Source organism: Triticum dicoccoides, chromosome 4B (genome assembly GCF_002162155.2).
Source record: "Triticum dicoccoides isolate Atlit2015 ecotype Zavitan chromosome 4B, WEW_v2.0, whole genome shotgun sequence".
Lineage (NCBI taxonomy): Eukaryota > Viridiplantae > Streptophyta > Magnoliopsida > Poales > Poaceae > Triticum > Triticum dicoccoides.
This window is the reverse complement of record NC_041387.1, coordinates 306,287,564-306,297,979: the sequence shown is the minus strand read 5'-3', so window position 1 is coordinate 306,297,979 and position 10,416 is coordinate 306,287,564. Positions and strand designations below refer to the sequence as shown.

General features: G+C 40.1%; 1 protein-coding gene across 4 annotated transcripts; it reads right to left on the bottom strand.

Annotated features, from left to right (window-relative positions):
• Positions 1-415: 415 nt before the first annotated feature.
• Positions 416-3,444, bottom strand: LOC119296017. 4 transcript variants are annotated; one of them, XR_005144615.1, is made up of 4 exons: positions 2,977-3,444; positions 2,784-2,866; positions 2,345-2,433; positions 416-2,268 (listed from the first exon to the last, which is right to left on the bottom strand). XR_005144615.1 is itself a non-coding variant. In XM_037574437.1 (4 exons), exons 1-4 carry the CDS (start codon positions 3,113-3,115, stop codon positions 870-872), a joined length of 348 nt encoding a protein of 115 aa, XP_037430334.1. In that variant the 5' UTR covers positions 3,116-3,444; the 3' UTR covers positions 416-869. The 4 variants fall into 4 exon arrangements, 1 of the variants encoding a protein (XP_037430334.1); XR_005144616.1 differs by having other exon boundaries at positions 2,784-2,909; positions 3,000-3,444; XM_037574437.1 differs by lacking the exon at positions 2,784-2,866 and having other exon boundaries at positions 416-883; positions 2,163-2,268.
• Between the last annotated feature and the right edge of the window lie 6,972 nt (positions 3,445-10,416).

The window sequence follows — 10,416 nt, the reverse complement described above, 5'->3', positions numbered from 1 at the left end:
ACTATTTCTATGTCACCTAGACACATGTTTGTTTTGAAGTAGTCATATGGCAGTTCGTCCGGCCAACAAAGCGTTGTTTTGGGCTCGCCCGTTTGGAGCAGAATATAAAGCAGCAGGGTATCGACCGACGCATTCATCTGTACTTTCTTGGACAGTTCTATTCGGTCAGAGGTGAACTATTTTGCGCTCATGTCTCGGTAAAACTGGTGAGATTTACAGTTATAATTCCAGGTTGTAAATTACAACATTGATCAATGAAAGTTACAGTTATAAAAGATTTGGAAATACAAGAGAACACTTATGTAAGAACCATGCAAGAGTGCAAATTACATCTTTGAACTAAGAAAGTTATAGTTTAGAAACTAATGGAAATATATATAACAACACTTACGTACGAACCGCTCAAGTTACAGTAGAAGGAAAGTCCAAACTGGAATTACATATTGGATGAAGAAAGTTACAATTCCGATGGAACTGAAAATACAGTTGCTCAAGCTATAGTGCAAAAAAAATCCAAAGTGTAAATTACAACAATGGTCTAGTAAACTTACAACTTTGTAAATACTCCAGTAGTAAACTGAATCATACCAAATTATTCTATCTAGAGATCATTCTGAATATTTAAACTGGAAATCACTCAGAATATTCAAAGCATCAAAACTAAATCACACTGAGAAAACATGATTGCATATTAGAGCAATTTCCAGTACCATTAACGCTGCCAATCTAGACAACATCTATAGCTGACAATTCAGAGTGAAGCACAGAGACAAAAATGGTCAGAGAGACATAGACAAATGCAAAATACTATTGAAAAGGAATGATATTACCAATAAGGACATGGATCAGGGCCAGGGTAAGCAATGGAGCTACAACCTTGAAACTGGAAAAAATAGCACACATACATATCCCACTGTATAAGTTATAAAAAGTCAAAAGAAACCTTTAAAAAATCACTAACGTCGGAAACAATCAAGAGACAAGGGAAGACATAAAAATACACTGGCATTAGTTGCATACATGGAGTTGAACCAAAATAAAGCTAGTGCATGGCATATGGTGAGAGCCAAGCGAGCACGCATACATTGTTTGAATTTGTAATGGCACACACGCTCCAAGAACAGAACATGTGAGGAACCTAGTAGCATCAACCAGTTCCAACACCACCCTACACCTCAAATCTACATGCCCAAATTTAGCACGCACTTCACAGGGGAGTGTATGATGTCAAAAAACACCTGCACACACACCCAGGTACACTGGTACAACCACAATGTGACTTGGAGAAAAAAATCTTGACTGCATGTTAGATGTACAGACTAATTGTGCAAACTAATCCTAATACCTAATTTATCTCATCAACCACTTAGATGTACAGGTATCACAACTCAAAGTGCAACACATCCTATAGCAGCAACATCAAATATCAAAATGCACTGCATCTCAGACTATCAATCCTTCATAAAATAAACAAAAGCCCATTCAACCTGGTTGTAGTTTCAAACAATCACATGGAAAATTCCGCCTACACACCTAAACTAAACCAGCAAGTTATGGTAATGCCCTAGAAAAATAATTTATAGAAGCAACATAAAGCTGAGGAGAAGGTAGATGGCAAGGCATCGAAACTCAAAATAGGTTATAGCACAAAAGATTTGTTTATTCCAGAAATATAAGTGGGCATCTGATGAGAGGAAAATACACTCTCCTAAGGGAAGTAGAACATCTCATAATCTTCACCTAACATGCACAAAACAAAGATCAGCCATGTAGTTTTACTGCCTGGTAGGTTATCAGTTTTACTTTCCTTGTCTAGCAAAGAGGAGACACAGTTTGCTGGTAGTATAGCTTCATTCCTAAATCCTTGGAAAATAGAATCAGGTGCAACATTTATACACCACTGTCTAATATCAGTTAATGGGAAGAGAAGTAATTGAACTAATGAGCACATAAATTGTCAAATCAACCTCCACAACATCGTGTGCAGAAAAATTTACAAAAGGAAAGGGTAATCACTTCTTTTATCATACCAAAGGTATATCAATTAAGTTTCATTTGCAGACAATAGAAAAAACCTTAATCCAACTGAAAGATGGACGATCCAAAAATAATGATGAACATTAGCTCTATTGACTTGTGTAGTCCAGTGATAGAAAAAGTACCTAATTCAATATTACATGTATATGGCCTTGCGATTCTTAGGCTTTGTGAAGAACTGGACAGTTGACTCAGCCCAATGGTTAGTGAAACACCAGAGACGAAGAGAATCTGACATGAAATACATGATAATTAAGAAGGAATAGGTTAGAATAAAGTATAAATAAACCAGGAGGATGATTCTTACATTGACCATTGCGAGGAACCCCTTGTCAAGCAGCATGAGGATCCTAAACGAGAAGATGACTCCAAACCTAGTCAAGCCCAGCCTGATCTCTGTTGGAAAATGTGAAACAATTTGAGCAAGAGTTCAGAGATGCAAGTTCATTGTACAAAACAAGTGTCACTTAGTTAAACTAAACATCCAACATGCATAGTTAGAAACTGTTAGATGGTTTCTCTTGGCTAGAAATAGTTTTGGGTGAGTTCAAAAGTAATTTTAGCAACTATTAGATGGTCCCTCCTGATTATATCTTGCTGGAAATTTGTACAACAACCAATGAACAAACAGTAAAACACCGAATAGCACGAGTAATTCTTATCCTGAACAGATCTCATTCACGTAAGAGCTAAGCATGAACAGATCTACACTATAGCTATATGAAGTGAGGTCCTGTGAATAATACCTAGAGGAAGCAATTCTTATTCCATCCAGCCATTCATCCAACGCAGCATGATGGATCCATGTCCATAACTGCCATTGTATGAACTGCATTTTCTTGCATTAAATATAGACTAAGAGTTGGACAAATCTGCTCCGTGTACAACATAGAGATAGATTAGGGAACAGAGAGGGCACAAAAAGGAATGGGGTAGTACCTGCGCTTGGAGGGGAGGCTAACCTCACTAGCGTCCAGCCATGGTGGTGAGGATGAGCTTTAGGAGGAGCACGTCGACAACGGCCGTCTTGACCAAAAGAACAACAATGGTGATAGATCTGGCGACCTTGGCCTGCCATTGTCAACACCTACCACCTCGTCCTTGTCGGGTGGGGAGACATCGAGCTGCGGAGCTGCTCGTGTAGGCCCAGGGCGACTGGATTCTGGGCATGAAGCTCCCTTCCTCCTCTCTGCTACCCATGGCCCCGCCTGCGTCGGGCTGCGACAACAGAGGAAGGGATGAGAGATGGAGATATGAACGAGCCTAGCGGGATCTGACGTGGGAGGATGTGGGAGGAAAAGAGACAGGGGAGGAAGGGTGCAGCGGCTGTGGCGGGTGACGAGCGAGGGAGGAAGGGCACGGGAGGGCATTGGGGAAAATTATCCCAGGGGCGACGTGCAAGAGGACAAGCGGTTCGAGATCGTCGCACGTCCCATTGTTTTCGCCTTTCTTCAACCACCACGCGTAGCAACCGGACATGTTGACTTTCACCAGGATCTAATTCACCCACGAAGAATCAGCCGAACCTCATTCAAGCAAGGCCACAAGTCATCCAGACATGAAAAATAAGCATTGGTCAAACTTATTACCACACAGTCAACCGATCCTATGGTCAGCAGAGAAAGTTAAAGCCCATCCGACGACCATGGATGATGCGCACGGGAGGAGCTCCATGGAGGAGGGTCGGCTAGCATCCTTATAGGTTTAAATTGTTGTGTTGTCCAGTTAACTGTTTGGTTCAATTCTGCAATGTGATGTTCATTTGTTGTGGGTCTAATTTTCAATTGTTATGCATGTGAGAAACAAATCAGATTTGGTTTTACAAAATACATGAGAAACATATACAATTTCTATATTTCCAAGTTGATTAGCATGCTTTGTTTGGTTAACTGACTTTTCCATGCAGCTCGAATTAATCTGTTGGATCTGCAATTTGTTTATTTTTCAGTAACATATTCTATTGATCCCATACCAACTCTCACATAACCTGATCAATATCTATCTTATATGTGTTGTAGGAAAACAATGGGAGGCGCTGATGAGGTTTACCATCGAGGTTTGCACATGCATGGTCCTACGTCCAACAGCACATTATTCCGTAATTGCAGGAACCGTTCTAATATTTAGATTTTTAACTATTTGATCCTGCACATGTAGGTCCTACTATCAAAGGATTAGATCCACTGTTCGACCCATTTTGCATATGGATAAATGAGATGTCCATGAATATTAGTTGAGTCAACAAACTCAGAAAGATTGTTAGGATAAAGAAGCTAGCAACGAATAACAGCAAGATCTTTGTTTGCACAATGAATAAGACATCTATCAACTATAGGATGGTACTAACTCTTTTACCTTGTTTTTTCCTTTGGCACCATGTCAAAATTTAGAATAGATATTTATGGATATCTTTGTTTCCACTCCTTTACAATGTAGTTCACCAATGATTACCTCTAGGACCACCAGCACGGTCAAGAGTTGAGGAAGCTATTCATTCAACACCCACGGTACAATATTGAAGTCTTCCTCAAGAGGATGGAGGTTGGGAGGGCAATTATCCACAGCCACTGGCCTAAAGTTACAAGGACATTCAACATCACTGAAGGCTCAATATTCGCCTTCCGCTTCAGCAGTTTTCCAGATGAGATTCATCTGTCTATTTGCTGTGTGTGATGTTATTTCTAAAGGTTTTAGGCATTGCGATGAAACTTGGTGTTGTTGTGTAATGGCGTACCTAGCTATATGCCTATATGGTGTAACTGAGTACTGAAGCTATTTGATGTAATTCAGTTATGAAGTGAAGGTTTTTGTAATACGGATATGACATATATGGTGTGTTTGATATGAAATGTTAATTTGATTACTAAATGGATTATCAATAATAGGCCAGTTAGCCTGATTATTGGGGTTTTCTATTGCATACGGTTTCTCAGACAACACCGTGGGTGATGAACTCAAACAAACCCACACGGTTTTTAGAACAATGTGGCGTGTTGGATCAATGAACAATCACACACAACTTCCTCCTAACAAATGTTTGCGTTAGGACACCTTCCACAAACATTTCCACATAAAAAATCGTGTGTGATATACATACGAATGGAAATATTTTCCTGGGATTGACTGTGTGGGATATACGTACAAACAGAAACGATTGGTCCTGTATAATTGTCTCTGATGGCTAGCCCGATCGCCCACGAGCTCCTTTTGCTCCGCATGTGTGATCGGAGGACCTATCGCCGACGGTTTCTGGGTCATGTGGGAAGGACGCCCCCTCCCCTATTGCACACACAGGCAAGGTGACGGTTTAAAACTCTGTCGCAGAAAGGGGTTAAAACCATTTGTATAGCACGTCTGTGCATCAGTGGATGCATCATGTCGAGGTAGCTTCCACACTAAAGATCATTAAGGATATCATCCTCACCAAGTTTGGAGTACCTAAAGTTCTTATTACTGATTGTGGACCTCATTTTATACAAGGTATCTTTAGGAGGATCCTCTATAAGTATGGGGTAACTCACCACATAGCATCGGCATATCATCCACAGATGAGTGGTTTTGTCGAGGTATAAAATCATGAGGTAAACACTATTATAGAAGACGGTGCAGAAATCAAAGAAGGACTGGGCTAGGAAGTTGAATGAAACCTTGTGGGCATATTGAAATACCTACAAGAATCCCATGGGTACGTCACCATATAAAATGGTATACGGTAAGGTATATCATTTACCCTTAGATCGAGAGCATAAAGCTTATTGGGTTGTCAATATAAACTTTGACCTCAAGGAAGCAGGGAGAAGAGGTTGTTAGATATGCATGCTTTAGGGAAGCTTAGAAATGAGGCTTATGAAAGTGCCCGTCTTTTCAAAGAAAAGGTAAAGAAATGGCATGATAGAAAAATATTGAAACAAAAATTTAATGCAGGGGCCAAAATCCTTTCAGTTAACTAACTGAAAGGATAGAAAGATACTTCATGGATTGTGAATGGCCAACGTCTGAAGCTCTACCTTGCCGATAAAGAGCAAGAGGACGAAGAGTTAAATTTAGTAACTCGTTAAGAAGCTGAAATGCTATAGAGACAAGGTAAACTATATTGAACTAGTTTTTTATTGCAATTTTAATTAGAGCCTTTATATTTGCTAGAAGCTTTTAAAGCTTTCATTGGAAATATCTGTTTTAAACTGGAGGTTGAAATCTATGATGTTGTTGCCTATTGGAGGTCTTTCAAACTAACTTTGCGGGATAGAAATAAAACTTTTGAAGAGAAAGCAATGGGAGCCAACACAGGAGTCAACTGCGTCTGGTACAAGCGTGTACGCTCATACCAGTGGTCGTACTTCCCCTCAACACCGACAGCAATTCCAACAAAACAATCAATAGCGTCTAGTACGACCGCATGCGGTCATACAAGGAGTCATACTGCACTTTGAAGCCGATTTATAGAAAGTCTCTGAAGCTAAGACGACCTGTGGTACAAGCGGAGGCATTTGTACTAGCGGTTGTACCCTTTAGTTCCTCTGACGACAGGTTTGCCGCAAGAGAGAGAGAGAGAGAGAGAGAGAGAGAGAGAGAGAGAGAGAGAGAGTGGGCCACGACAATGATGGTACGAGTACCGATGGTCATCCATTATTTTGTTGGCCCAATTCTTTCACGGTTTTATTTCGATTTCTTTCTAACTTCTTCTCTAAGATTGATCTCAAGATTTTTAGTGTTCATAACCATTATAAAAGGCTAAGGGTCACACCCCTTAGCCCAGTATCAATCTAATCTATTTCCTTTGGTTGCATGTCTCCTTCTCCCAAAAATCTCATTACAGGATGAAGAAAATGGCAGCCGACATGAATGATGGATCGCACTCAACACCTTCCTTAACCTTTGTCCGCATCATCCCCATCCCTAACTTGTAGGAGGTGGTTCCAGCCAGTTGGAAGGACCTCAGGAAGATGAATCTCAAGGAAGAGTCATATCCGAAGGTGGAGGCAGGTAAGAAGAAGATCATTGTAGAGAATGAGGAAAAAACTCAGGGGAAGAAGAAGAGGTCACCTTAGATGAGTATCCTCCTAATCCCTACCAATTCAATACTTGTCGATCTATTCCTCTATTTCCTCTTGGGCTTGCATAGAACGAGTGGGGGAAGGAACCATCGTCCCTAGAGGAGATAAATGAAAATATTGAGGATCTTGCGGAAGTTTCTAAAGCTTGTGTGCATACCATCGGCAAAGGGATCGATGCTTATTGGCTGATGAGAAAATACCTTCAAGCTAGGGTCGATGGTCTCTTCCATAGGATTGGTCTCATGATTGATAATCTAAACCCGAATACTACACAACTTGATTTCTTGAGAAGGGTTGTTGATGAGCAGGAGAAGATGCTTAGGGGATCAAAGAACGCTTCAAGAACATCTCTATTGCTTGCGAAGATGCCAAGAAGGAAGCATAAAAACTAGGTACCAGGATCTCTCCGGCTTGATTGTAAGCTTGGGGGATCCTGGAGTACTTTGTATATTTACTTTCATGTCATTATTTATGCAAGTCAAGATTAGCTCAGTAATTGCCGTTAAAAGTTTGAACTCTTCATTTCCTTTTTGAGCAAGGGAGTACTGTCTTCCGATGAGCTATGCATATTTAGATGTTTTATGCCATTACCTTCCTTGGAAAGCATATGAGATGTTTCTTTTTTGCAATTGGTAGGGCATATTCACTAGTGAGATGATCACAAGTCTTCCACACACACCATTATTGATTGATTAGATAAGGAAAATAACTATATGTGCTAGTCCATCTATTTTCAATTATTAAAATCTGGAGCATAAAAGATTGAGACTTGCATCCAATCAAATAAATAATTAAGAGCAAATAGCCAAGGATAAAAATCTTCTAAAATCAACAAAAGTTTTAGTCAATACTGAAAGGAATATGTTTAGCATGCATGTCACATGAGAATGAAGTGTGAGATGGGCATATAAACATGTTTCAAGCATTGACAGAAAGTGATGAAAAATATTTGCAATAAAAGAGGGCTCCTTGCTATTTGCCTAGTTGAAATAAAAGATGGCCTACTATATAAAGTTGTATCTCGTTCATTAATGATTTAGGTAACAAGGTGTGGAAGCCTTCAAGATAATCCTAACAGTGGGGATGCACTACTAATTTTGTAATCTTTTCTCTTTTTGTTTCGATAACTTGTGATGGAATCATACTACTAAGTGTGTCTGCACCTCATAAAATCCAAACAACCTTGTTTTTAAAAGCTACGGTGCTTGCTGGGGTACGAGCAAGGCTTAATCTTAGGGGAGTTGATGATCCAAATTGTGTGAAGTTTTTTACCTTTATTTTGTGCCGAAATTGTAGGCTTTGTGGAATTTTACTGCGTTCGCGCACTTCTTTTGTCGATTTCCCCCAGGATGTGTTCTTGAAAGTAAGTGGAGCACTCAGAAAAGAACTCTAGGGAATAATGATAAAATCACGTGAATTGATGTGATTAATAAGTACCATAAAAATGAGGCAATTTGGAGAAAGTTGGAGGTTGTGCAGCGCAATACGACAACAGGTACGAGCGCATGCGCTCATACCAGCCACCTCCGTGTCCTCTTCATCAACTACTTCCACCCCCGTGGAATTGGATAGGGGATCAGATGTATACGCACACTGGAAACTCATCCATTACAAAGTACCCTAGCCTCCAGAAGGCATTCGGAGAGGGAACTGGCAAGGAAATCTCCATCTACACCATCGCGTGCAAGGGGACAATAGCGCCAACCATCTCCATCATTCGTCATCATCATCCCCCATACTCATCTTGTTCTAATAGCAAACCCTTTGTGGATTGCTATGTCTATTACTTATTTGATCCATCCATGTTTACCATCGCTACTCCCCTAATGTTACTCGTTCCTATGTACGAGTAAAACCCCTAGTTCTCAAAGATTTGGATGAACCTAGGTATGTTTAGAAGCTCAAAATGTTAATAAGGATATAATATCCTCTGTTGAATGTTTAGTTTAATAGCCTTTCTGCATGTTGTGAAGGGGCCTAGTCAGCATTTCCTCCGTAAGGCCACGAAGCATATTAATGTCGTTGTAAAGGTTAGGAAGTGACAGTAATTCGAGGTGACAGTAAAATCCTTCACTCCTCGCTTTTGGAATTGATAGGGGAATGACAGAGAACCCTTGGTGAGGTTGCGTCCATGAGGAAACCCTTAAGTACCATAGTTGTAACATGCAGGGGGATACAGTGGTGGCGTGTGCGGTAGGAAGTCTGCCTAGAGTAGAACGTATTTTGTTCCCGGATCCGCCCAGCTCAAACGTCAACAGTGGCTCAAGTATCCGGTTAGTACTATGACATAGCATAAGTAATAATAGACACATACCAATGGGAATTCCAGACTCCCTGAGAACGCCTTACTCCTCTGCTAGTTCCAAGTCATACCCGTTCCACTTCTCTCATTTATTTATGTTTATGTTATTACTTTTTGTTCACACTCTACTCAAACTATTATTTACATCCACCCTCACTTTGCTCCGAGTCTATAATTATTTCCACGCACAATTCCATAAGTCACTACAATGGACGAATATCCAATTCATGTGCTCCCTATGGGATCGATACTCTTACTTCGGAAAATCTACAACTAAACCATGTGCACTAGCAGAAAATTGCCCATTACAATTGTACCTCCTTCGGCCCATGAGTCATATAGATTTCGGCCAATGGACCTTGATGTATACTACGCAACTTTATTCTTGTAGACTCATGTTGGGCCTCCAAGCGTAGAGTTTTGTAGGACGGTAGCAATTTTCCCTCAAGTGGATGACCTAAGGGTTATCAATCCATGGGAGGCGTCGGATGAAGATGGTCTCTCTCAAACAACCCTGCAACCAAATAATAAGAAGTCTCTTGTGTCCCAAACACACAAAATATAATAGAAAATTGTATAGGTGCACTAGTTTGGCGAAGAGATGGTGATAAAAGTGTAATATGGTTAGTAGATATTAATTTTTTAATATGAACAATAAAAAACAGTAAGGTGGCAATTGATAAAATGGAGCACAAATGGTATTGCAAAATGAGGCCCAGGGTACGTACTTTCGCTAGTGCAATCTCTCAACAATGTAATCTAATTGGATCATATAACCATCCCTCAACGTCTGATCAAGAATTACTTCAAAGTTCTTATCCGGCGGATAAAATAAGAAGAAATTGTTGTAGGGTACCAAACCACCTCAAAGCTATTCTTTCCGATCAATCTATCCTAGAGTATGTACTAAAATAACACCAAGCTATTATTTCCGATCGATCTAACCAAGAGTTCATACTAAAATAACACCATATGATACACATCAACCAACTCTAATGTCACCTAGAAACTCCAATGTCAATG

Excerpts from the sequence above, each read along its gene's own strand:
- LOC119296017 (XM_037574437.1), bottom strand. The coding sequence starts at position 3,115 with ATGGCAGGCCAAGGTCGCCAGATCTATCACCATTGTTGTTCTTTTGGT. Across the intron at positions 2,434-2,976 it reads AGCCTCCCCTCCAAGCGCAG|AGATCAGGCTGGGCTTGACT; the intron begins GTACTACCCCAT and ends ATTTTCCAACAG. Across the intron at positions 2,269-2,344 it reads GGTTCCTCGCAATGGTCAAT|ATTCTCTTCGTCTCTGGTGT; the intron begins GTAAGAATCATC and ends ATTTCATGTCAG.